Source organism: Malania oleifera, chromosome 3 (genome assembly GCF_029873635.1).
Source record: "Malania oleifera isolate guangnan ecotype guangnan chromosome 3, ASM2987363v1, whole genome shotgun sequence".
Lineage (NCBI taxonomy): Eukaryota > Viridiplantae > Streptophyta > Magnoliopsida > Santalales > Ximeniaceae > Malania > Malania oleifera.
Window position 1 is genome coordinate 29688660 of NC_080419.1, and position 26489 is coordinate 29715148.

The window sequence follows — 26489 nt, forward strand, 5'->3', positions numbered from 1 at the left end:
TCTGCATAAATAGAGGAGTCCAAAACTCCACAAAAAAACACCTCTCTTTATTTGTCAAACTTTCTAGACTCAAGAAAAATGATAAAATGAGAATGAAGATAATTGATTTATCTTGTACTAATTTTTGTGTCAAACTCTCTAGACACAATTTTTTTTTTCAAAATTTATAATAATAATAATTATTATTATTATTATTATTATTATTACTTACCTCATATCATGAAAGGTGTGTGACAATATTTTAGATGGTTCAAAATAAATGTGTAGGAGTCTATATACTGAATATTAGAATTCTTTTATAAAAGAAGGAAAAAAACAAGAGATAATTAAACATTCCAAATATTAGATGAACCTTAAAAACTGAAAGCAAAAGAGGGGAGATCAAAAAATAAAATAGATCCACCAAGTTGGGAAAGGAAAAAATAAAAAAAAAAATCTAGAAAAGGCATATTGCCAGCCTTTAAGTGAGGAGCTGAGAGGCAGGCAGCCAAACCAAGCCAAGCCAACACACACCAGATCCAGATAAATTTTTTTAAATTACGAAAAAACCTTTGGTCGGTCCAACACACCCATCTTGTCTTTTTGACGCTTCTCCTAAACGGCGCCAAATCCCCCGTGTTGTTCGATTCCACCCTCTCCCCCGGTTTTTGACCCCTCCCTCTCTAACGGGCATCGGAGCCCGCGCGTCAACACCGCATTCGTCCATACTTTCCATGCTACGTCCTCCCTAGGATCCGACGGCCCGCGGCCTAGTCACGTGGTCGCCCTATCCACCTTCTATATTAGTCAGGTAAGTGGACACGTGTTCGGCGGACACACATTGTTATCTTCCCTGTCTTTGCCTTTCCGAAATTTATTTTGTCGTGCGTGGGCCAATCACGAGTTGTCTGTATCCCCGGTTGTCACGGATTCCATATTTCCGTTCACAGAATATTCGGAGTTTAGGGCTTGACCGATCCGTAACCTGTTGGACGGTCTCGATTTCGCGATCTACTGAAGTTTGGAACAAAGTCTAACGGCTGAGAAGCCTCAACAAGACACGTCAAATTTTCCACAATAAAAGAATTAATTAATTACCCGATAACTACAGAAATTCACAAAGTTGGAGGTCTCATCTCTCTCCCTTACTGAGAATTAGATCCCACCCCCCAAAAAAACCAAAAAAAAAAAAAAACAGCGAAAAAGCGCGTTGGGCTTCTAAATACCGACCGGACGAATAAAAGAGAATTTAATTGCCACCGATAACTACAAAAAATTACAAAATTGGACCTCACTGGTCTCATCTCTTTAGACGGGCGGGGGGAAGACAGCCTAGCGGAAAAGCATTTTGAGCTCCTCAATCCTGGCCGTCCGAACTTCGTCGTCGGTGAGGGCGCCGGCGATCATCCGCTGCTTCCTGGCCTGAACTTGCTGCATCCTCTCCTCCACCGTGTCCTGCCCCCCATTCATTTCAATTAACTCAACTCTGCCGGCCTTGAACAGCTCACACTGAGCCTTTTGGGCCTTAATCTGTTCAGGCCCAGCCCACCCTTTTTTTTTTTTTTTTTAAGAAAATAAAAATTAACAAAAAAAGAAAAGGGGGTATGCGGGGAGCCCACCTTGACGATGAATCTTCTGACCCGTACGGTTCGCTTCTGTCCAATGCGATGAATTCGCATAATTGCTTGCTCCTCTACTGCTGGATTCCACCATGGATCCTACATAAACATTTGAAATGCAATACAAAATTTTGATATCACAGGGACGAGGGGAATACTTGACCTTCCGGAAGTAATAATTTGGAAGGCCACAAGAACTAATCTGAATGAAGTATATATATAAAAGAAAGAGTTTTTTCGCAAGGTATTCAGATTTATATCGGACCGTTTTCCGAATACACAAGGAGTATCCATGCTACAGTTGGAAGCTTCCGTGGCACAGTCAGAATACAAAGTCCCAAAAAGGAAAAAAATTTAAAGTCATTATTTTCCATGCAGAAATGGGGTTAGGAGCGTACCATTATAAAGACGTGAGAAGCTGCAGTTAAGTTCAAGCCCACGCCTCCCGCTTTCAGTGACATTAGCAGTACCTGCAAATTGCAAGCATGCACGTGGAGTGGGATTAATTACACAACTCCCAAACAATAGGCTCCATCATAAATTTTGATCCATTATCTCCAAAGCGCCTTAATGCAACTATTAAATCCACAAGCATCCCGGCCGCAGGAACTATTTCAAGTTAAAACTTCTCCATTAGCGAGTGCTTACCATTTTATCTTTGGTCTGACTGAACTCCTTCAATACCAACTCCCTGCTCTTCTGCGCCAGTTTTCCATCAAACCTCAAGAACCCAATTCCCCTGTCCCTCAATGCGATCTCCAGGAGATCAAAAAACGAAGTCCACTGGCTGAACACAATGCTCTTCTCCCCTGACCTCGACTGCCCAATCCATTCCAAGCAATTCAGCAGCTTCGAAACCTTTGAAGACTCCTTCCAGTTCTCCTCCACATCGACTCGGAACTTGTTCTCAGACGGGCATGTTATGAGATCATTCTTCCTCAGCGGTTGCCTGCAGATTGGGCATGCGCCGGCCAATGGTGTTCGCCAGCTGGAAAGGAGGCATTCCCTGCACATCCGATGGGCGCAGGGGGTGAGCACTGGGTCATCGGCGTATTCCAAGCATATTGGGCATTCCATGTTCTCCCCACGCCGGATACCCTCCACCACCTCTTCCACGTATGCTCTGGTGGGCAGTCTGTGATTTGGGGATTCAGAATCAGTGCTGCCTTCAAGAAACCTTCTTGCTAGCTTGTTTAGGTCTGCATATTTTTGCGAATCGACTCGACTGGAAAAGGAAACGGAGAAATCAAATCACAATTTGCCAGAGCAGGAAAAGGGAAAATAAATGAAAGTTACTTGGGAAGTAATTGGAATTCAATTTCCCACCTCATGACGAGAAATGGATGGTTGCAACATTGCCTCAGACGAAGTAGTAGCTCAAGGATGGATGCATAGTTGTGGAGAACTTTGCCTTGTGCCACAAACTGGTCAAACTGAACCTGTTCACATTGCACAAAGGATGATAAATTTCGTCGTTAACAAAAAAGCCTAAAGAGGGTTAAAAGCCCATGGCCAAGACAATGACATGCAGGAATCATGTCAAAATAGAAGTTACCTTCGATCTCTTGAAGAGGGCATTGTAAAAGTGATGTTCTGCTTCTGATTGTTCACACTCGATGATTTGAATATCCGTGGCAGGGAGAGTAAGTATGGGCCTAATCCACGCACGTAGAATTTCAAAATTCTATAAATAATATGATATAATATAAATAGATAAATGAGAACCTAAGAATGATCACCTTCCTTGTTTGTCCTTTGTGTCCTTTGTTCTCCTTAGCATCAGTGGCCTCAGAATGGCCTTAATCAATCTCAGCCCTCTTTGATCGCCGCATTCGTAAGGCTTCTGAATCAATTTAGACCACCTACACAGGCAAGATGATATTAATTATGAATGATTCAAGGCGGGAGGATTAGCTAGAAACTCAAATAAGCATGAGTTGTTAAACTCTAAATTATTGTTGCTTTAATTTGGGAAACGGTAATCAAAATGTGATGATTTTCCAATGATTTTGTTTATCTCACCATGCCCAATTGCACCATGGCTCAACACGTAAGAAGCATAGAAGGCTGTAGAGGTCTTCCAAATTATTCTGCAAGAATTTATAATAAACAGTTACCGTAGACAAAATTGAAACTACAGATATGGGAACGAACTTTAAAAACACATTGCATACTAAATCAAAACTCATTATTTGCTCAGCCCTCAGAATCCTGTGTCCCAACAGGGCATGTAATAGAGAGCAAGACGAACCTGCAGAGGAGTACCAGTAAGACACCACCGGCAGTGTGAAGATAATTTGAAGGCAGCCTGAGCACCTTGGGTCCTCGAAGATTTAATAGTATGAGCTTCATCTAACACCACCCGGTACCAGTCAACCCTGTGGAAGATGCTGTCCTCCCCATGCTGTAACAAAAGTTGTAAAACACCTATTAAAGAACGAAAAGATATAACTCTATGTGGGACTATAAACAAGGAAGAACAAATAAACAAGCTAACAGTCAAAGTAAACAAAGGGATTTAATTGGACAGAGTCAAAGATGACAGTTTGTACATTTTTATATGCTGCAGTTAAGACACCGTATGTCGTCAAGACCACATCATGTTCTGCCATCACCTTAGGGTCATTGGTTCTATACCCACCATAGTGAACAAAAATTGAAAGACTTTCCGGCTCCGAATGGGTTTCAAGCTCATCCTGCCAAGTACACCAGAATCATTAAGATTTCTCTTCAAGTACAGAACAGTCAAGTAATTAATAATTTAGATTATCCTAGGATTTATTGTTGCATTATTAGCATTTTGTACTGAAGCATGATAAAAAGTTAGAAGGTGCAAGGTTAGGCCTAACAAACAATTCAAAAAGTAATAGATTTTCTTCATCTCATGGTATAGGAAATGGAAATCTCACCTTCCACTGGCCCAACAAGGCCATGGGACAAATAACAAGAGTGCCACCTCTTGCTTTCTTGGAAACTTTTGCACAAGAATCTTTTTTATTTTTTTGTGTGCTTATAGAATCATTAGCAGCTTCTGTGACAAGTCTTTGGTTATCAGGGTTTCCCCTACCTGGCCTTGCAAGTATTAGAGCTATTGTCATCACAGTTTTCCCAAGCCCCATGGCATCTGCTAAAATCTGCATGTACAGTCATTATGTTATAGAATGGTCAAAGCACAAGATGACCACAAAAAGGAATAAATCCAACTTCATGCAGACAATGAAAATTAGCACTTTATTTTTGGACTGAAGATAGCCAAGACTAAGAAGTGATCAATGATCGACGAAACTCACTCCTCCCCTTGCCATCTGTGTCGCAGTCGGAAATTTTGCTGTTGCTTCCCCTGAGAAGATGTTCACATAGATTGAAGAAGCCCTCCTGCAAGCATCAGTTTTGGTCATGTGGGGATTAAAAGCTGTATAACCTAAACATGGATATCCCAATTAAAAGCAAGTAAATTCATACTGGTCACATATACTATAGGCTGCCCAACATGGATGAAGAGTTTCTGCTGCTTTCTCAACATCAATTCCCTTCTCAGATTCTGACATCCAATAGAGAGCTTGTTTCTGGTATGGCTTTAGTTCACACGTAAGGGTACTTGGGCCCTCCATCTCCTGTGAAAATTAGAGTTTGAATGAGAAAGAGGTGGAAAGGAAAGAAGAAAATTTATGTGAAAAACATTTCATTGTTCTACCTCTAAGTTATACACATCTGCAGCACCAACTAGCTTGTTTACAGATGACTCGGAAATAGCTTGTTCATCTTTGTTTTGTTCAGGAAACTGTTGGCAATCCTTTCTTCGTTTCACTATGGGCAACATGGACGAAGCTTCCTCGGGGTAATCCTGCTTTGATCAATAAAAATATTTTTTTTTTAATTAACTAATAACAAAGCATGCTAATTAAATTTTGAATGCAACTTCAGGATTAATTTTTCATTTTCAAAACTCTAAAAGTGTCACCTCATCTTCATTTTTTTTTTATATTTAGATAGCCTTGAAAACAATAAAAAACATGTGTTTCAAAGAAGAAAAACTAGAAAATAAGGTTTTATTTCTGTAATTTTTAGAAAGCGAGAAATGAAAAATGAAAACTAGTTTTCGCATGCTAGCTAAGGTTCTGCAAATATTGACATAACATACTGCAATAGTTTGGAACCATTGAAATCAGAAAAGCCTATCCAATTAAGGAAAACTTGGGATCTTTTTAATTGAACATTATAAATTAAAAACAAATGAACAGAATCAGCAAAGCAGCAATTTAACCCATAACTCTACACATTTATTATAATCAAGCAACCTAAATCATGAAATTTGAGCCAAGCAATAAAAATTAAGGAAATCCATCAACTGAAACGAAACTAAAAAAAAAATACCTACTTCTAGAATTAGCGAACGTTTTCGTGAGTCAAGATCCTCGGGGGTGAATTCAGCCTGGTTGAAAGGCCAAAAAGAAACACTCATTTAATATTTTACTCTTAACCACAGTAAAAGGTCCAATACGTGGACTTGTCTTGTCTTGAACTTCCAGCAGAGAGAGAGAGAGAGACAACCTTCTGATATGGTTTGATTTTCAACACTTTGAACAGAGTCGGGAGGGGATAAACTGTGGAATCAATGTTGGAAGAAGCATCCAGCCTCCATGAAGATGTGTCACCCTCAGTGAAAATGGAATGATGAACATAAAAGCTGCCAAACAAGAAAACACCAGAGAAACAAAATTCTGAGTTAATTAAATTCATGTCTTATGATTGGTTTGAGCAATCAATTCTACAGAGGAAAAGTTATTGAATTTTGAGCTGTCCAAGTAAAATAAATGAAAATAAGTTTCAGGCAATTTTTCAAGTTAATGAAGTTAGAAGCCCAACCTCAAATAAAGTATTATTTCTTGCATCAAATGAAGCATTGTTGGCGCAGCTACACATCGACCAAGAACTTTCACCTTTTTAGAATTTACAAGCGGAATGAGGCATTTTGCCCATTCCATGGGCAGCCTACCAATCTGAAATTGGATCACAGGCAAAATAAAAGAACTACCTTTTCTTAAATACTTCATGAAAATCTGTAGGCCCAAATCCAGCACACTTCAAAAAATTTTTAAAACAGAGAACAAGAAAATTGAAACTTACAGCAAAGATATAATCCATGTTATAACATCAAGAGGCTGGCAAAGCATTAGTGAAGCACTAGAAGCATTTCATTTATAGAACTTGGGAGGGGAAGAAGCAAACCTCTCCAGATCGTTTGGTCGAGAAGCGCACAATTCCAGATGCTGCAGCACCAGCTTTTGCACTCGCTCCATAAGCTCTATACCTACTTCTCGAATCCGCAGAAGGAAAGGAAAAATGGACTATCTCATTGTCCACCAATTTCGTCCCTTTCGTCGTTGAAAGTGCAGTAACCATAGTTCTTCCCACCAACAGCCAATCTTGTTCTTCGGGAAAATCCCCATCCTCCACTACGACAGAGCTAAGAGTCCGATTCCCAGTCTCTCCTTTCCTCATCTTGGAAGGTTCATGCCACAATTCACGATCTTGTGTAGTCAGAGCTTTGCTATATTCATCTGCCGACACAACTTTGGCATTTCTTGCCCTTAGAAACTCGTTAAACATCTCCCGGTGCTTCTTCGTCAGTGTCAATGGCAGACGACGCTCAGAATCGGCTGATGCTTCTTTCAATGGGACTTTTTTCTCAATCCCTACATTGGGCTCCTCCTTCGCTTGGATCTTCCCTTCTGAACCATGAACAGTTACAGCTTCTTCCGACTCTATATATGCCTCTGGCTTAAACTCATCCAAAGGCACTACTCGCATTGCCTTCTCAGGCACCAATGGTTGAAAATGCTCCGAGGCTACTGCTTGGATCTTCCCTTCTGAACCATGAACAGAAACAGCCTCCTCTGACTCTGTAGACGCCTCTGCCTTAAACTCAACAGAAGGCGCTATTGACGTGTCATTCCTAGGCGGCAATAGTTGAAGATACTCCGAATCCGAAACCTTACTCTCAAACCCCACATCAGGTTCCTCCTTAACTCGGACATTAGAGTTGGACCCATCGATCGATCCAACTTCTTCTGATTCCGATGGCTCCTGCTTAATCTGCGCAGAAACACGTGCACCGGTGCTAGTAACCGTTCGTTTGACGGTGACGGGCCTTGACCAGAACTCTCGCGTGTCAAGAATGAACTTAACGGCAGCATCTATGCCATTCCCTGACAGCGAAAGTGCTCGGAGAATATCTACTCTAGACAGTTCCTTCCCCAACGCAGCCCTGATCTTCTGAATTTTCTCTTCTGCTTCTGCTGAGTTGAGTTCCATATTTCTGAACGGCAGCTAAGAGAATAACCCAGATGGAATAATGAGAAATGGAGGTGAGGAAGGAGACTTGAGCTTTCACTGGTTCGAGGATGGGGAGAGGGAGAAAGGGAAGTGGAAATGAAGAGATTTCGAAAGGTTTTAGTGCGTATTTACAAGTAATTTTTGGCGCGAAACTTTTGAGTTTGTTCAACCGCGCGGCTTTTCCACTGCTTTAATTGTTTTTTTAACATTCTGGCGCGAGAGGTAAAAATGCCAAAAGTGGAAAGCAGCAGAGCAGCGCCATCGAGGGCGAAATGGACGACAAAACGGAGTCGTTTAGCGATGCTTTTCACAGAGGCGAAAGACTTCTTTTACGAGATTACCTTGTTTGCCTGGTTTTAGGCATGGCAATTTTCCCAGCTGGGCAATTATGGTCTGCTAAGATTAGAAAAACATTGTGAGAGAATGATGAATGTTGGTGGTCTTACATGGTTTCTATGAGCAGTCTCCAGCTAATATAAAATCCTCTTAGCTCTCTTTTCTTGATGCCTAAGTTTTGAGGATGAGCTCTCTAACTTAAAATTAGAGTTGAACTTTGATATGCTTCACTCCTCCATGGGTTGGACTCCTTCTCGCCTCATTTCTCCTCATAGGCTCGAGGGGAAGTGTTGATGTATGTCCAGTACCACATTACCTCTACCTATGAAAAAAAAAAGTAATAAATAAAACTTTGTTTAATTTTAGTTGTTGAATCTCTTTAATTGATTAATATATGATATTCCGAATTCTCATTATTAATGGAATTCAAATGATCTCTAGATCAATCATATACTTATATGGTTAGTTTTGCTACATAAATAATTTACTATTTACTAATTGTAGGCATATACTATCTGCATCTCTCACTTTTTAAAATTTGCTATTTGTAAATCATAATGGGGAGTAATGAAAATCATGAGAATTTATACAATTTCGTTTAAATTTTCTCACATTTTAGATTACTATTACTTGGAAATAATATGAAATTAAGAAGAAAAGTTAAAAATGAGAGTAAGTAGGGCGAAGATGAAATTTGATTCGATAAAAGCTTGTCCAAACCCGTTATTATAGAAATGAATGATTTTCAAGTCAATTATGAAGCTCATCTAACAAAGGAATTGAACATAAATATGAACAGATTCAACTAAATTTGGCTTAGTTGTAGACTTCATTGCGTTTATTTAATATGCTTGTTGGGCTTGTATAGGACATGGTTTCTAAACCTGAACTAGACTAACAAGTTTGACTGGATTCAATTGTAGCCAATCACCAAGACAGTTCAATCAATTCCCGAAACCAGAAATTAAAAAAGCCAATGATCATCTAGCCAACTTCGCGTGAACCCGGTCTAAACTAGGGTCAAAGGTAGATCAACTCACCTCTTCACTTAAAAATAGAAAAATAAGGGGGTAGCACCGCCGGGGGCGGGGGCGGGGGCGGGGGCGGGGGCGGGGGGGGGGGGGGGGGGGGGGGGGGGCGTGGTGTGTTGTTGACCCACCCATGTGGGTGCATTTATTCTGCTTGGGAAATTGCAGCGTCGTGGTGCATGCGCAGTCTCAAGCATGCAATTTGTCTTTATTGTTGCTCCATCTCAATGCTCCTCTCTCTCATATATTTATATGTGCAATGCTTTGTAAAGCAATGAGTGTGAGTGTAAAAGAAAATATACAGAGAGAAGAAAATAGAGTGTTGTGTGCGTGTGGCAGAGGGGTTTGAGCTAGAGTTGAGTGAGTGAGTGTGTGTGTTCTCCTCCTCCACTGTATTTTTTTTTTATAATATAATGTGACTCCCTCTCTCCCGTGGATGTAGGCCGAGTTTGGATGAACTACGTAATTTTCCTTGTGTTTGGTGTGTGATTGTGTTCTGTGTGTTGTTGTAATCATCCCCTTCCCTTAACAATTAGTATCAGACCTTACCTTTGGGTTCGGGGTTTGGCGACGTCGAGTCGGAGTTGCGACCACAAACCATGTCACAAAGGCGTGAAGGGAATTTTTTTTTTTTTTGTTTGCTGTTGATCGTGTCAAGAACTCAGCCGCGAGGAGTAGTTGCCTGGTGTGTGAAGTCTTCAATTTTTTGTGTGTAGAGGTGGAGCAGGGAGTACTCTCTGTGAAGAGATGGAGAGAGGCAAAGGAAGAAGATAATTCTTCCCCAGTAAGTCACTAAGGTCTTTTATTATTAAAATAAAATAAAAAAAGTGTTGTCACTTCACCTTTTCTTTACAAAAGTAAGGTGAGAGATTTTTTTTTGCACCAATTAATTAGAGCTACAAAAGTGTATTGAAGTGCACGCCACAACCGAAGTTTTTTTTTTTTTGCCACGTCACCAGTGGGGCCCGCCTGCCACGTCATCTGTGGGGCCCACATATATCGGAGCACACTTATTCCTAACTATTTTGGCTGTTCCGAACGCATTGGTATAGTCGATTTTGCCAAAATCAGCCTCTAAGTTGCTGTTTTATAATAGATGACAATTTATCCAAATTCGGCATAGAGAAATTTGACGGTCGGAACAATTTCAATTTATGACAGAGTACAGTCAAGGATATCTTGATTCAACATGACTTGATCAAGCCGCTAATCAAGAAGAAGCCAAAAAATATCAATGATGATGATTGGACAGAGATGGAAATGAAAACGGTTAGTACTATTCGTTTATGTTTGTCAAATGAAGTTAAATATTTTGTTTTAGATAAATCATCACCTGTTGAGTTATGAAATAAATTAGAACAGAGATACATGTCAAAATCTCTAACAAACAAGCTATTTTTGAAGAAGAAACTATATCAGCTAAAAATGGAACAAGGGGTAAATATTATTGATCATATAAATGATTACAACAAGTTCATGACCCAACTAATGAATCTTGGTGTAAAAGTTGAAGAAGAAGATAAAACACTTCTTCTCCTAACATCTCTACCACCTTCGTATGATAATCTTGTCACGGTATGCTTGTTGGTAAGGAAACCTTGAATTTGGAAGAAGTGATGGCTTCACTACAGGATACTAACACCTTTAGAAAGCCAATTATTAACCTTCAAGGGCGTGCCTTGGTCTCACAAGATGAGAAACAGACTAGGGGCAGAAATCAAAATAGAAATCAAAACCGTGGAAGATCGAGAAGCAAATAGTCCAAATCAAGAGCTCTAGGAAATTCCAACAACACTCAGAACAAAAAGCAGATCGAATGTTGGAATTGTGACAAGATTGGCCATTGCAAAAATCAATGTCGATCCCAGAAGAAGGAGCCATAAAATAAGACCGAAGCAAATGTCGCCTCTTCTTCAGGAGAAGGAGATGCACTGTTATGTTCTTTGGAAGGAAAGGGAGTGTCTTGTGTATTAGACTCTGGAGCCTCGTTTCACATAACAAGTAACAAAGAAATGCTTAACAGGTATGTGTCGCAACGTCCCGGGAGCGCGTGTGCCCCGGGATGGCAAAATTAAAAATCATATTTAAATTTTCAAGGAAAAATCATGGAATGTTGGAGTTGCCACTAACCTTTTAGTGTGGTTAGAACACATGATTACTACCCCGTTAGGGGTAGAACGGGTCTATGTTACCAGAGTTAGGTTCGGGAGTTCGGTTACGCGAGGGGAAGGTACAAGCACCCCCTACGCGCCCATTCTTACAAACGGTACCTAATTAATTTGAAATATCTAATAAGTCTTTAAATTACTCCTTTTTATGAATTTATAAATACATATGAAAAATAAATAAATAAATAAATAAATAAATAAATAAAATATAATATATACATATGTATTCCCTCAAAGCTTAAAGTATGTGATGCCCGAAGGCTCATACCCCCGCAATAAAATCATAGGGATAAAAAATTGAAAATAATCATAAAAATAAATAATAATATACAATAATAATAATGATAGTAATGATAATAATAATGAGAGTAATAATAATAATTATGAAAACAAATACGATAATAACATTAATAATGATGATGATAATATTAATAAATAATAATAATAGTAAAAATAATACTAATATTAATAGTGATAGTACATAATACAATAATAATAATAATAATAATAATAATAATAATAATATTATTATTATTAATAGTAATAATAATAGATAACATAATGGTAACAATAATAATAATAACGATGATAATAATAATACTAATAATAAATAACAATAATAGTAATAATTATAATGATATTAACAGTAATAATAATAAATATTGTTAACTAATAGTAAAGATAATATACATGTTTTAATAATATTATATTTGCCTTAATATTAACGCACTATTAAAGATATGCACAAGACATACATATGTAAATAATTAAAGAAACAAACCGATATTAAGATTACAATATGGAAACCAATGAAAAGGGCGAACTTATGGAAACAAGTTAATTTCTAAAATTAATATGAACCTATTCAACATGGCCACCAAAATTAATACACAACCTTAACTATACAAATATTAAAAATAAAATGAGTGCAATAATGGCCAAAAACCCTAAGTACACACAACAATGATAATAAAATAATTAACCAATATAAAAAATACAATAGAAAATACTTGCCATGAATGTTAGATATTCAAATAAATACAAAGAAAACTGTAAGATGAAAGGTAATTATTTAATGTATACACAAACACACACACACACACACACACATATATATATATAATAAATACAACTTGGATATCTTACCTGCACAATGAAGACCCAACATTAGATCCGAAACAGGAAAATAATCAAAATAGGAAACAGAAAGAAAGGAAAAAAAAGATAAAACTCCATGTGCGCGCGCGTGTTTGCAGTGTGCTTGCTGTGTGTTTAAAGGTGAGTGTTTTTTTTTTGTGTTTTGCTGTGTGTGCTGTGTGTGTTTGCAATGTGTGTGCAGTGTGTGCGTGTGTGGGTAAGTGTAGGCAAGGGAACTCACCAAGGGGGTTGCCAGAGAATGGAGCAGGGGGCACTGGGAGGTCTTGCCATTGAGGCTCGTGGGGATCTGGAGTAGATGCGGCCGGAGAGCAACGACAACGGGAACGACGTTGATGGTCCTGTGGTGGCAAAGACGATGGCGGTGGGCTGAGCTCCTTGTGGCCGTGTTGGGGTTGTCGGGTTGAGCGTGGCCTGCTGGTGGTCTCGGGTGGTCTGTGGTTGCTGCTCGGATAGCTACTGTGTACGGCTGTGGAGCTGCTGCAGGTCTAGACTGGAGGGTGGCCGGAGTTTGGGTTGACTGTGGCCTGGTTCAGGATTTCTGGAGGAAAGAAGATGGAAGTTCTCCCGGAGTGGCTGTGCGGCGAGAGAGGTGATGCTGCAGATCTGTGGGAACGGAGATGATGGGCTATGCGTGGAGGATTGGTGCGAGAGGTAGGGCTGCGGCTGTTGGTGAGGGAGAAGAAGAAGAAGAAGAAGAAGCAGAAATTTTTTTTTTATTTCTTTGGCTCGCTGTGCGCTGCCGTGTTGCGCCCTCCTTATATAAAACAATTTGGAAAAACCCTAAAAAAACTTCCTTTTTGATTTTATTTTCTTTTTCTTTTCTTTTTTTTTATGCTTTTATTCTTATGGTAATAATGAAAAAGGAAATAATAATAATAATAGTTATCATAATAATATAAGAATCAATAAGCTAATAATAACAATAATACTACTAAATAGTAAATAATAATAAATAATTATAATAAAAATAATAAAGATATTATCCGTAAAATAATAATAATAATAAATAAATAAATAATAGTGATAATAATAAATTACTTATAAAAATATAGGAAAATAATTATTAATAATAATAATAATAGTGAAAATAAAAATAATAAAAATAATATAAATAACAACAATAAAAATCAAAGTAATAATAATAATAATAATAATGAAATAATAGTGATAATAAAATAATAATAATAATAATAATAAGGAAATAATAATAATAATAATAATAATACAATGAGAAAGGACCCTTGCTCTGTTTGGCTAGGGCAAAAATAGGGTGTCTATAGTATGTACCCGGTAATCTTGGCAATGTTTATCTTGGTGATAACAAACCTTGTGAAATTGCAAGAAAAGGAGAAGCAAAAATAAATTTGACAGGTACCACCGGGAGTTTGACTGATGTCAGATATATGCTTGATCTCAAGAAAAATTTAATATTTATTGGACAGCTTGCAAGTGAAAGTTACACTACAACTTTCTATGGTGATAGTTGGAAAATTTCCAAAGGCACAATGACATGCTTACGAGATAAGAAAACTGGTACTCTTTATATGATTACAGATGCTTGCATGTCAATTTCAGTTGCTGCAAGGAATGAAGATTCAAACCTATGGCACCAGAGACTCAATCACATGAGTGAGAAAGGTTTGAAAATCATGAATTCAAAGGGAAAGATACCAGGTCTCTAGTCAGCTAATATTGACCAATGTGAAAGCTGCATCCTCGACAAACAAAAAAAAGTCAGCTTTCAGACATTCGACAAAATTCCAAAGAAAGAAAAATTAGAGCTGGTGCACACCGATGTTTGGGGACCAAGCCCAGTTTCATCCATTGGCGGGAAATCCTATTTCGTCACCTTTATTGACGACCATTCCAGGAAAGTATGGGTTTATTTCTTAAGACATAAATCCAAAGTGTATAATGTTTTCAGGAAATGGAAGGCCATGTTGGAAAATGAAACAGGCTTAAAAATCAAAAAGTTGTAATCAGACAATGGTGGTGAATATGAAGATAGATAATTCAAAAGGTTTTGCTACGAACTTGGGATCAGACTTGAAAGAACCGTGCCAGGTACACCCCAACACAATGGCATATTAAAACGAATGAACAAAACCTTGACTGAGGAGCCAGAAGTATGTGATTACAAGCAGTTTTACCAAAGCAATTTTGGGCAGAAGCTATCAACACAGCTGCTTATCTTATCAACCAAAGTCCATCAGTACCATTGCAATTCTAGTTACCGGAGGAGGTATGGAGCAAAAAGGAGGTAAAACTTTCACATTTAAAATTTTTCGGTTGTGTTGCTTATTATAAGTGATCAGGCTAGGAGCAAGCTTGATCCAAAATCTCAAAAATGCACATTTCTTGGATATGGTGAAGATGAGTTTGGTTACCACATTTGGGATGATCAAAACAAGAAAATAATTAGAAGTCGAGATGTTGTTTTCAATGAAAAGGTTATGTACAAAGACGCGACATCATCAAGTAATCCCGCACTATATAACCCTGTATTGTAGAGTTGGATGATTTCACTAAAAGCAGTGTGGCACAACAGACTATTGACAATTCCCAGACAGGGGAATCTATCTATCATAGAGGAGTGCTCTAAAGCACGACAAACTCCAACTCCAAGTCCTACTCTGACTCTGAGGAGGTCTTCCCGACCGCATGTACCAAATAGGAGATATTTGGATTACTTGTTACTAACTGATGTAGGTGAACCAGAGTGCTATGATGAAGCATGTCCGGTGGATAAGGTTAGCAAGTGGGAACTTGTCATGAAAGATGAGATGAAATCACTCATCGACAACAAGACTTGGGAGCTAACTAGTTTGCCCAAGGGAAAAGAAGTTCTTCAAAACAAATGGGTGTACCGCATAAAAGAAGAGCATGATGGTTCGAGAAGATACAAAGCAAGAATCGTGGTCAAAGGTTTCCAACAAATAGAAGGTATTGACTACTCAGAAATCTTCTCACCAGTTGTGAAACACACAACCATTCGGACAGTTTTGAGCATTGTTGCAGCAAAGAATTTACACCTCAAGCAGTTAGATGTAAAAACTGCTTTCCTCTATGGTGATTTGAAGGAGGAGATATACATGCACCAACCTAAAGGTTTTACAGAGAAAGGCAAAGAAAAACTTGTTTGCAGGTTGAATCAGAGTCTGTATGGTTTGAAACAGGCTCCAAGGCAGTGGTATAAGAAATTCGGCGGCTTCATGCAAAAGAATGACTACTGCAAATACAATGTTGATCATTGTTGCTATTTCAAGAGGTATAAATCAAGTTACATAATTCTTTTACTTTATGTTGATAATATGCTAATTGCAGGATCAGGCATGGACGAGATCAGAAATTGAAAAGGCACTTGTCCACTAAATTTGAAATGAAAGACTTGGGTCTAACAAAGCAGATGCTTGGGATGAGAAACACTAGAGATATAAAGGAGGGAACCTTGCAGTTGTCTTAGGCCGAGTACATTAGGCGGATTCTCAGAAGGTTCAACATGAGTGATGCTAAGGCAGTTAGCACACCATTAGCTGATCATTTCAAGTTATCAAAGACTTAATCTCTAGAGTCAGAGGAAGAGAAGAAATAAATTGACAAAATCTCATATGCTTCAGCTGTAGGAAGCTTAATGTACGCCATGGTTTGCATGAGACCAAATCTAAGTCATGCAGTAGGAACCATCAGTAGATTTATGTCAAATCTAGGAAAAATTCATTGGGAAGCGGTAAAATGGATTTAACAGTATCTTCAAGGTACAATTAACAAATGTTTATGCTTTGGCAAAAGTGATCTGACATTAGAGGGATACGTAGATGTAGACTTTGCTGGCAAGATAGATCATAGAAGAAGCACTACTGGATATATTTTCACAGTAGGTGTGTAACAACTCGGACCTTTATACAGACCCAGGTGTCATTCACTTATACTAAATACATGTACCTGTTCAAGATACGTAAACAACCCACCCTAACCAGGGACATATAGGTATAAATCATACATAATTTCGATGTAAATTTTGTGGAAAAACATAAACATCCATTGGGATTTCTATTAGTCTTATACCAAAGCTTACTAATACATCCACAATTATATAAATCTAGACATATAATAAATCCTGTTATTACAATCCTTCAGAAAATAACTTCATCTAGGTTTAATACAGGATTCAAATGCTTACGTAAGCTCTGTTGAAAGGGGTAATGCGATTTGGGAAGAAGGGTAAACTTAGTCCTAGGTTTATCGGTCCATTTGAGATTCTAGATAAAATGGGACCGATAGCCTACATGCTAGCTTTGCCATCTGTGTTGTCCAGGATCCATGGCGTGTTACATGTTGCTATGTTGAGGAAATACGTCCCAGATCCTTCTCATATCACCAGTTATGATGAATTAGAGTTCAGTGATTCACTGGTGTATAAGGACGTACCAGTACATATTCTGGATAGGAAAGTACCAGAGTTACGTAACAAGGAGATTCCTCAGGTAAAAGTTTTGTAGAGGAATCGTACAATTGAAGAGGCTTCTTGGGAATCTGAGGAACAGATGAAGCAGAAGTATTCACACCTATTCTAAGGAGTCTAAACAGGTAAAATGTAAGTAGTTAGGTAGTATTTCTTTTGCAAGTACTTGTAATGGTTTAATTAATGTAGCATTTTAGTTTTGGGAGAATTTTTCTTTTGTGTATGTAATCTCCCAGGACTAGGAATGTAACCACAATATTTCTCTTTGTAAAGCAGTGAGTGTGAGTGTAAAAGAAAATATACAGAGAGAAGAAATAGAGTGTTGTGTGCGTGTGGCAGAGGGGTTTGAGCTAGAGTTGAGTGAGTGAGTGTGTTCTCTTCCTCCACTGTATTTTTTCTTGAAAATATAGTGTGACTCCCTCTCTCCCGTGCATGTAGGCCGAGTTTGGCCGAACCACGTAATTTTCCTTGTGTTTGGTGTGTGATTGTGTTCTGTGTGTTGCTGTAATCATCCCCTTCCCTTAACAGGTGGTGTTGCCTACGTTAAGTATTGAACCTATACTCTTGAAGCATCCCTCCTGGCCACCACACCAATTGAGTTTTCTAGTAAACTAAAGGACTAATATATGTAGACAACTAGAATACAAACGAAAAAAAAATCGTCCACACATAAAAATAATTAAAAGTATTTTTAATAATATATAATATAATAAATAAGTTTTAAAAATATTTTAAAATAGTTAATCTAATGGGTGACTTTATTTATCTTTATAATATATATATATATATATATATATGAAACTAGTGTGATATTATTATTTTTTTCTTATACATAATACGTTAATATAACTAGTTTAACCTACCGTCTGACTAACTCGATAGCTTTACTAGGTCATTAACAATATGAATTTTAAAACCATGCTATAGAAAGTTCCAAAAAACCAAGCCATTTGTGAGCAACTTGGTAGCTCAGTTGGTCAAGGCTCAATCAACTAATTTATTTGACAAAATGAACAAGTTTGAGGGAATTATGTGTGTATGAGAGAGAGAGAGAGAGAGAGAGAGAGAGAGAGAGAGAGAGAGAGAGAGAGAGAGAGAGGAGATAAAGTGGCTTTATGTTGTTAGCACTAGGATAGTTGTATTATGTGCTGAAAAATGATTGAAAAAGTAATGTCTACGATAAATATTACACATATTTATATCCTTTCTAGATCAAATCTACATCAATTTTATGGATACAAGACATTGATCATATTAAATTCAAAAACATTAATCCTAATAATAAATTTAAGAAGTTTTTAAACATTAGTCATAGTTGACTTCTCCCTTTTGGTCTCGCCTAGGTGGCCACTTGCTACTTGGACTTGTTGATTTTTGTGTGTTGCCTCGCTAGGTGACTTCTCATTTTAATTCCTCAAATGATTGTATTGCCTTAGGATGTTTGTCATCTACCTCGTTTGAGCAACTTCCCATATAATTTCTTGGATGGTTGGATGATAAGTGGTTCTTATTTGTGCAACTATGTTATACCTAAATGAAAATCATGTGCCTTGCATGGGCCATTTCTCATTTCAATTTCTCAAGTAACTTTCTTGATTGGTCAATTATCATCATATTCCAAGTCGATGTACACAGATTATACAAATACTATGATTCATAAATATTGCAACTATAAGATAATTAGCTTTTAAAATTGAAGATGTTTTTCTAAACATGATTTATGGGAAAAAAATGATTGAAAGTTGCTAAGCTTGCATTAGTTAATAACAGAGGTGTGTTATACATGTTACATCGATCCATTAGATTAGTGATTTTTTTTTTGTTAAAATAAACTACATGCATTCTAATTTCAAAAATCACACTTGCTCCAATTAATGTTACTTATATGATTAATTTTATTTTAAAAAATAAATATTTTGATACCATACCCACAACAAAAATTCATTTATGTAATGATATTTTACTATCTTTAATTAAACACATAATTTAGAAGGTTTAAGTGTCAATATTTTACAAATTCTAGAGACATTTTTTTTGTCTTACTTTATGTTTTCAATTAATAATTCTTTGGACGAAAGGGTGGAATTTTGTTTGGTGTGGGAATGGTATTGGACTCAAGCCATCCCCTTTAGAAATGTAAATTTTGTATTATTGCGAGGGGTATTGCACAAAGATAGGGAAAAGGAAATGTGAAATTGTATAATTATAGAAATCATAGAAGGGGGAAGATAAGGAGGGAGGTGGCAAGAAATAGATTAGAAAAGATAAGAATATGAAGAGAGGAAAAAAAAAAGAAGATAGAAAATAGAGGCAATTAGAGATGGGGAAGAAAGAGATAGAATGGCACTAGGATCGAAACTAAATAATTGACATATTGTGTGTATGTCAAGAGATGTGTGTTTTTACTTCTTTATTGCATCCGGTTTATAGGAAAGTAGGTCAACTTTCTCTCTCTCTCTTCAATTTTTTGGCATTTCTCAGTCTAATCAAAAAACAAACATCATATCCGGGTCTTAGCTTCGCTTCTGAATACTTTAACCGGACTGATTTGTCATTTGGACATTGTAGGCACCACTCCAGAGTTAAGGTAAGTGGAATAGATTATGTCATGTATTTTAAAAAAATTACTCGATTAAATTGAAGCACATGAATTTAATTAGATTTATGTTATTTAAAATATGCCCGATTTAAATTGAGTATGTGAAATTAATTACATTTATGTCCAGATATTATTTTAAAAATATGCCTAAGTTAAATTAAATTGCAAGAATTTTATTATATCAAATTTTTTGAGAATATTTTGGAATTAAATGAAATTATAGAAATTTGATTTTATCAGATTATCAGGAATAATATATGTGTTTTTTTTTTAGTATTCTGGCATATGGAAATGGGAATTTTGAATTATTATTGTTATATATGTATATTTTTGGGAATATTTTGGATTATATTAAATAGGTGAAACTAATCATACTATTATTTACAGTAGAAAAATATAGTTTTTCCCAAACAAATTATTATATTGTGGATTATCACTCAAACTGTGTGACATGAGTATAATTATTTTTATCGCATAAATGAGCTTGTTAGAATAATTTATGTTTACTCAGAACAAGTACAATATGATAGTGATTTTCAGAAAATGTTATAAATATTATGAAATTATGATACAACAGTTTAGCCGGCTTAATGTCGTGTTCACCATGATATGACAGTTCAGTCGGCTTAATGTCGTGATCAGTATATTATGACAGTTTAACTGGCTTAATGCCATGATCAGTTATGAAATGATGATTTTATATAGAAATATGATATGACAGTATTCAGACAAGTTTTATGAGATAAAATCATGTATTAGTGTTATATATGTATATAGATAGTATTATATGGTTTAAGAACCCCAATGGACTAGATATGTTCAGAAAGCTCGGCACCATAGCTATTATGTTATGTTATGTCAGTGCAACCACACTTTTCAAATAGAGTGTTGGTATTGGATAGTCGATTGACCCGTGAAGTGTTGCGGAAAATAGGATACCCCCTTGGGTCTAACCCGTGAAGTATTGCGGAGAGCAGGATGGGTCCGGACCAGACTGGGTGGGCAATCGTACTTACATACTTTTATGTTTGACTTAACGTGATAGGCTAGTCATTACTAAGTTCAGCCTACGGGCCACACAACCCGATCATGTGGGGTCATTACATGATGTTATATGAATGTCCATCCAGTAAGGGGAAATCCTTTATGTATAGATATAACAGATGATTTACATACCCATAGAAACTTATTACGATACAATATGTATTTTCCATATATATATATATATATATATGTGTGTGTGTGTGTGTGTGTGTGAGTACAAATTTACCAGATTTATCAGTTAAGTTTTGACGATAATACCAAACAACCCCTTAGCTCTTCTCATCTCAAAATATCTTAGGAGAACAAGTTGGCCAATTTCCAAGCTTCGCCATCAAACTAATTTGAAGTTTTTTTTTTTCCCAAATTTATTAGAATTATTCAACCCAAGTGTTGAATTTGAATGTTACTTTATCTTAAGGCTATAGAGATACAATTGTTATTATTCAAAACACTTGATTATTCAACCCAAGTGTTGAATAGTAGTTTTCCTATCATTTTCATTATATTAAAATATATATTATATTAGAAAAGGAATTGTATCTCTCTAGGCTCAAGATAAAGTAACATTTTTTGAATCGTAGTTAAAGTAACATTCGAATTCAACACTTGTTATCTTTTTATATTATACTCGTGTCATTAAATAAGTGCTTCAGGTGTGATTTGGAATATCATTAAGGGTTACACTCATTTAACTGATTTCGCTGTTTTCACCTTCTCTAACTCCATAACCTCTACCCTCCTAGCTAATGCAGCAATAAGAGCCTGAATATCAGTTTCCTCCTTTACCTCATATCTACCTCCACCACCAATTGCCCTGAGAGGTTGCACTGCCATTGGTGCCCGATCAGATCGTGTGTTCCATTGTTGTACACTTTCAGCTAAATAATCAAAGAATGCTAGTACTTCATCTGGTTCCTTATTAAAGAACTCCCCATTACACATAGTTTGAACAAAGTGCTTACAATCAGGAGTGAGGGCAGTGTAGATAATTTACCAACCTCCAAGACTCAAACCCATGATGTGGAAACATATTTATCAGCTCTTTGAACCTTTCCCAACAAGCCTGGAAAGTATCATTACATCTTTGCATAAACTGACTGATTTGCTCTTGTAGGAACTGGGTTCTCTGAAAAGGAAAAAATTTATGTAAGAACTCACGTTGCATGTCAGTCCAATCAGAAATAGAGTTAGGTCTTAGAGAATTAAACCAGATCTTCGCTTTATCCTTCAAGGAAAAAGGAAATAAATGAAACTTAATGTATTCATCAGTTCCTGATCTAGTAATGAAGGTAGTACATGCCAACTCAAAATCGGTTAGATGTTGATAAGGACTCTCAGAATTCATCCCGTAGAACTGAGATATTATTGACAACATACCATACTTAATGGTGAAATTCGGTGCATTATTTGGCAAAACAATACAGGATGGTGTAGTAGTGCGTGTAGGCTGTAAAAAGTCTTTCAAAGTGCGAGGTGCAGGAGGATGTTCAACCATGATTTCCTCAAAATTCTCTTCAAAAATATCACTCAAATCAATTTCAATGTCCTCACTTACAACAGAAATAGGAAACCTACTACCTGTATTAGGTGACAGTTTGTATAGCCTATGTGAAATGTCTCTAACCCAAGACATTAAACATCAACCCAAAAAGCAAATAGTCACCAACATAGCAGCAATCAAGCATGATCAATTTTTTTTTCTTTTTTTTTTTCTTTTTTTGAAAATATTATATATATTTTTTGTGTTTTAAAATTATGAGAAAAATCAAAATAAATGGAGAAACACTAGATTAAAACTAATTCTCGCACTCCCCAGCAACGGCGCCAAAAACTTGACTCACTTCTAAAAATGAGTCGCACTAAAGCTATCCCCAGTATAGTAGTTATATCGTGTAATATTCAACCCAAGGGCTAGATTGTCTCAACGGGGAATGCAAATTAGTTCTAAACTAGCGCGAAATAGGAGAAGAAAATAAGAAAACAATTTTTACTAAACATGGTTCAGATTCGAAATTTTGGGTTTTTGGAGAATTGTAATGAAATTGAAATGACGCAAAACCTAAACTAAAGATTTAACACGCATAAAACCAACCAAACAACTCACTAACTAAACAAAGATAAACTAAAATTAAACCTTATTAATGACTTAAGATTAAATACCCAACTCAACACAATGATTACTTGACCCCAAAAAAATTAAGCAAACAAGACTCATTCAAAAACAAACTAAACTCAATATGATAATAACCTAAATAAAGAAATAAAGTAAACTAGATCTTAAACAAAAATAAACTAAGCTATATGACAAACTTAAACAAAATGATGAAATAACAACCTAAAAATACTCAAACAAAAATGCTCAATTCAATAGCTAACCCAAACTAAATATTAAAATAAGTGTGGCAGTGATAATGAAGTAAAACGCAGCAAGACAAATTCAACACATAATCTAACTTAAATTAAATTTATTGACATTAAATAAAAAGGGAAACAAACTGACTTTAACAATAAGAACAACTCAAATAAAATTTCATTCCAACAAAGATTACAAATAAAGAAACGAACTAAATTTAATAATAAATATTAACTCAACCAAACACTAAAGATTCAAAACAAAAGAGACAATTAAAGCAATTAGTATAAATAATTCAACTGAAATTTAAACTCAATGGTGGCATTAAATAAAAAAAAAACAACTAGATTTAATAGTGCTCCGACATGTATTGAAATAAAATAACTCAAAGAGAGAGAGAGAGAGAGAGAGAGAGAGAGAGAGAGAGAGAGAGAGAGAGAGAGAGAGAAAGAGAGCGAGAGAGAGAGAGAGATAGAGAGAGAGAGAGAGAGAGAGAGAGAGAGAGAGAGAGAGAGAGAGAGATCAATGGAGGGTTGGCCGTGAGGAGCTCTCCTTGCTGTCCAGCGGCGCACAGACTCCCACAAAAGACCACAACTGCTGCTCCTTCCAAAAGAAAATTATTTTTTTCAACCCTACCTTACCTCCTTTTCTTTTATTTTCTTTTCTTTTTTTTCTTTCCTTTCTTGCCCTCCAGCCCTTCAGCCATGCGAGTCTTTAGCTACAAAATAAAACGAAAGGGACCCGACTGCATGGCCGGGTCACTTCAAGTATATTTTATTTTTTTCCTTATTTGTTTCTTTCATTTTAAGTTTCCGTCCCCCAGCAAACAAGTCTTATTTCTACCATACTAAAGTCTGTATCTCTCAAAGTTTAAAATACAAAAGTTGTAGATCTCTTTCTTAGCTTTCTTCAGAATTTTGAATTGCCTTGATCGGAGTTTGGATGGAAAAGTAATGCCCGAATTACGAACTGATGCCGGTTTTGGCTCCTGAGAAATTTCCTGCGATAAAAAATTGCCAAAAATTCATAAATTATTCAATGAAACTCAGAAATTATAAATAGGACACTTTGTTAAAATATTGAGAGTAATTAGGCATTTAATTTAAAATATAAGTTCTAATGCTCGGATTAAAACGCCTAATTACGCAGTTTAAGCGTGTAATCATGTGTAACCACAGTATTCTTCTGCCATAAGTGAGGGTATGTATGTATTTGGGACGGGGATGCTATGTGGGTGGCCGCCGGCTCTTCCTAGAGTCGATTACAAATTTCGAGAACGAAATTTTTGTAAGGAGGGGTGGTTGTAAGAACTCGACCCTAGATATGTAGATTGACTAAATAACGAAAGGGTAAAAAGGTAAATTTTGCACGCTTTGTTAACGAAGCCATTGTTCTCGTCAACGAAGGCCTTCATAATCTTCGTCACCGAAATTTAGAGTTTCGTCGATGAAAAGATATCGAACATGTTGTAAAATATCGAAATAGGGTTCATCGCTGAAGGATCCGATTCGTCGACGAAATGTATGGATGATTCGTCGACGAAGGCGCTGTCTCGTCAATGAGGTTGGTAGGGTCAAAGGGGTTATAAATATCCTATTTCCATTGCTTAGGTGCTAAGAAACCTCAAATTCTCTCTCTCTCTCTCTCTCTCTCTCTCTCTCTCTCTCTCTCTCTCTCTCTCTCTCTCTCTCTCTCTCTTTCTCTCTCTCTCTCTCTATCTTTTTTTCAATTCTTCGTTGTTTGTCGCCCGATTCGGCGATCTAACGTTATTGCGTGGATCATGGTAGGAATCTCTTCGAGTATATTGGATCAGAATTTCATTTCGAGGATTTTCGGGTTTTGACCTAAAAATCGAGGTAAAGGTTCTATTTCAATTTCGTTTCGATTTATATCTAGTAGCAAGAATTATAGTGAAGTATAGTTCTTGGATGTTTAGGTTTTGGTGTCTCAGTTCATTGTTTTGGAGCCGTAGAGTTCATATTTTGGTATTCGGGAAAAGGTAAGGGGATTCTGTTTATATCAATTATTTTTTAAATCGAGATAGGTAAACCCGTAGTTTACGATCGTATGTATGTTTTGGTTACTTATTTGGGAAAATTTATCGGGTAAAATGCGAGATTTTCAGGTTACAATTTTAGAGAAAATTTGGAGGTTTCGGGTATCATCTCTATTTTGTTGGAGAAACCATATGTTGTATTAAAACTATAGTATTGAAATGACCGTACCCATATTTGTATTAAATTGTATTCTTTAACTAAAAACGATAGGATTTGTTGTATACCAAATAAGTGTGGAATGAACTATTGTATGTAAAATGTTCCAAATTTTGTAAAAACAGTTAGGGGTGGTTAATTATCGTACGTTGACGAGTATAGGGACATGAGTTCCAAAATTGTTCTAGGTTTTGTAAATCAATTAGGGGCAGCTAATTACCATATGCTGAATTAGCTTGGGGCGGCTAATTACTGTACGTTGACGCCATGTCTCGGCTAATTACTGTAGGTGAGAGTGTCCGACTCTATATCCGAGGGTGTGAAATATCGTCTGTTCTTTCCAGCTGGTCACCGATGGGTGTGAGCTACACCGTACTGGCAACGATATCACTATGAGGATTCGATTATTGCAAAGTCTTGGGTGCTTGAGTGTGACGACACTAACCGTATATTTGGTATCGTATGTACTGGAACGAATTTGTGAAAAATACTGGAATTGTATTGTACTGTATTGTATTATGTTATGCTTTAGGCTAAAATAATACTCGTATGCCACATACTGATATAACCTACTTTCTTCCTTACTGAGAGGTATCTCACCCCAAATATACAAATATTTTTCAGGTCATTCGGGTAGCCAAAACTAGCATCCTAACGTCCGAAAGCGTGGGTGTCGGTTAGCTACGTTTAGTACCTACGTAGGTACGGGTTTTGTAACCGAATTGTCATTGTTGAATTTTGTAGACACTTAGAGTATGTACTGTAATTTTGAGAACGTATATTCTAGTTCTGTATAGACTCTGGTATGGTTTGATGTATGTATATAAAGAACATTTTCTGTTACGTATTTGATGAGTATGGATATGTATGTGAATGTGTATAGGGTTCACGTGTACCCCACGAGGTCGGACCCTCATTCAGTATTGTATCATGTATGTTTAATTGATACAGAGATAGGTTAGGTTACTATATTCACACCTGGGACCCATCTGTGGGTTCGGGGCGTGACAGTAGTACTCCCTTCTATATCTACTTTAGAACTTTGTGCTTATTCTAATGCTGATTGGGTTGGAGATCCTACAGACTGCAAGTCCACAACTAGTTTCTATGTTTTTCTTGGTGACTCTCTCATTTCGTGGAAAAGTAAGAAGCAATCTGTAGTTTCTTGTTCTTCTACTAAGTCTGAGTATCATG

The 26489-nt window shown here is 36.8% G+C and overlaps 1 protein-coding gene across 3 annotated transcripts; it reads right to left on the reverse strand.

The window, feature by feature from the left end:
- Positions 1-274: 274 nt before the first annotated feature.
- LOC131150728 (DNA repair protein RAD5B) lies at positions 275-8049 on the reverse strand. 3 transcript variants are annotated; one of them, XM_058101640.1, is made up of 18 exons: positions 6828-8020; positions 6465-6598; positions 6150-6285; positions 5977-6030; positions 5293-5442; positions 5061-5212; positions 4889-4973; positions 4508-4732; positions 4151-4294; positions 3850-4002; positions 3621-3688; positions 3338-3460; positions 3154-3253; positions 2925-3037; positions 2247-2823; positions 1997-2068; positions 1599-1697; positions 275-1434 (listed from the first exon to the last, which is right to left on the reverse strand). In XM_058101640.1, exons 1-18 carry the CDS (start codon positions 7911-7913, stop codon positions 1312-1314), a joined length of 3594 nt encoding a protein of 1197 aa, XP_057957623.1. In that variant the 5' UTR covers positions 7914-8020; the 3' UTR covers positions 275-1311. The 3 variants fall into 3 exon arrangements, with proteins under 3 accessions (XP_057957623.1, XP_057957622.1, XP_057957620.1); XM_058101639.1 differs by having other exon boundaries at positions 5293-5445; XM_058101637.1 differs by having other exon boundaries at positions 275-1697; positions 5293-5445; positions 6828-8049.
- Between the last annotated feature and the right edge of the window lie 18440 nt (positions 8050-26489).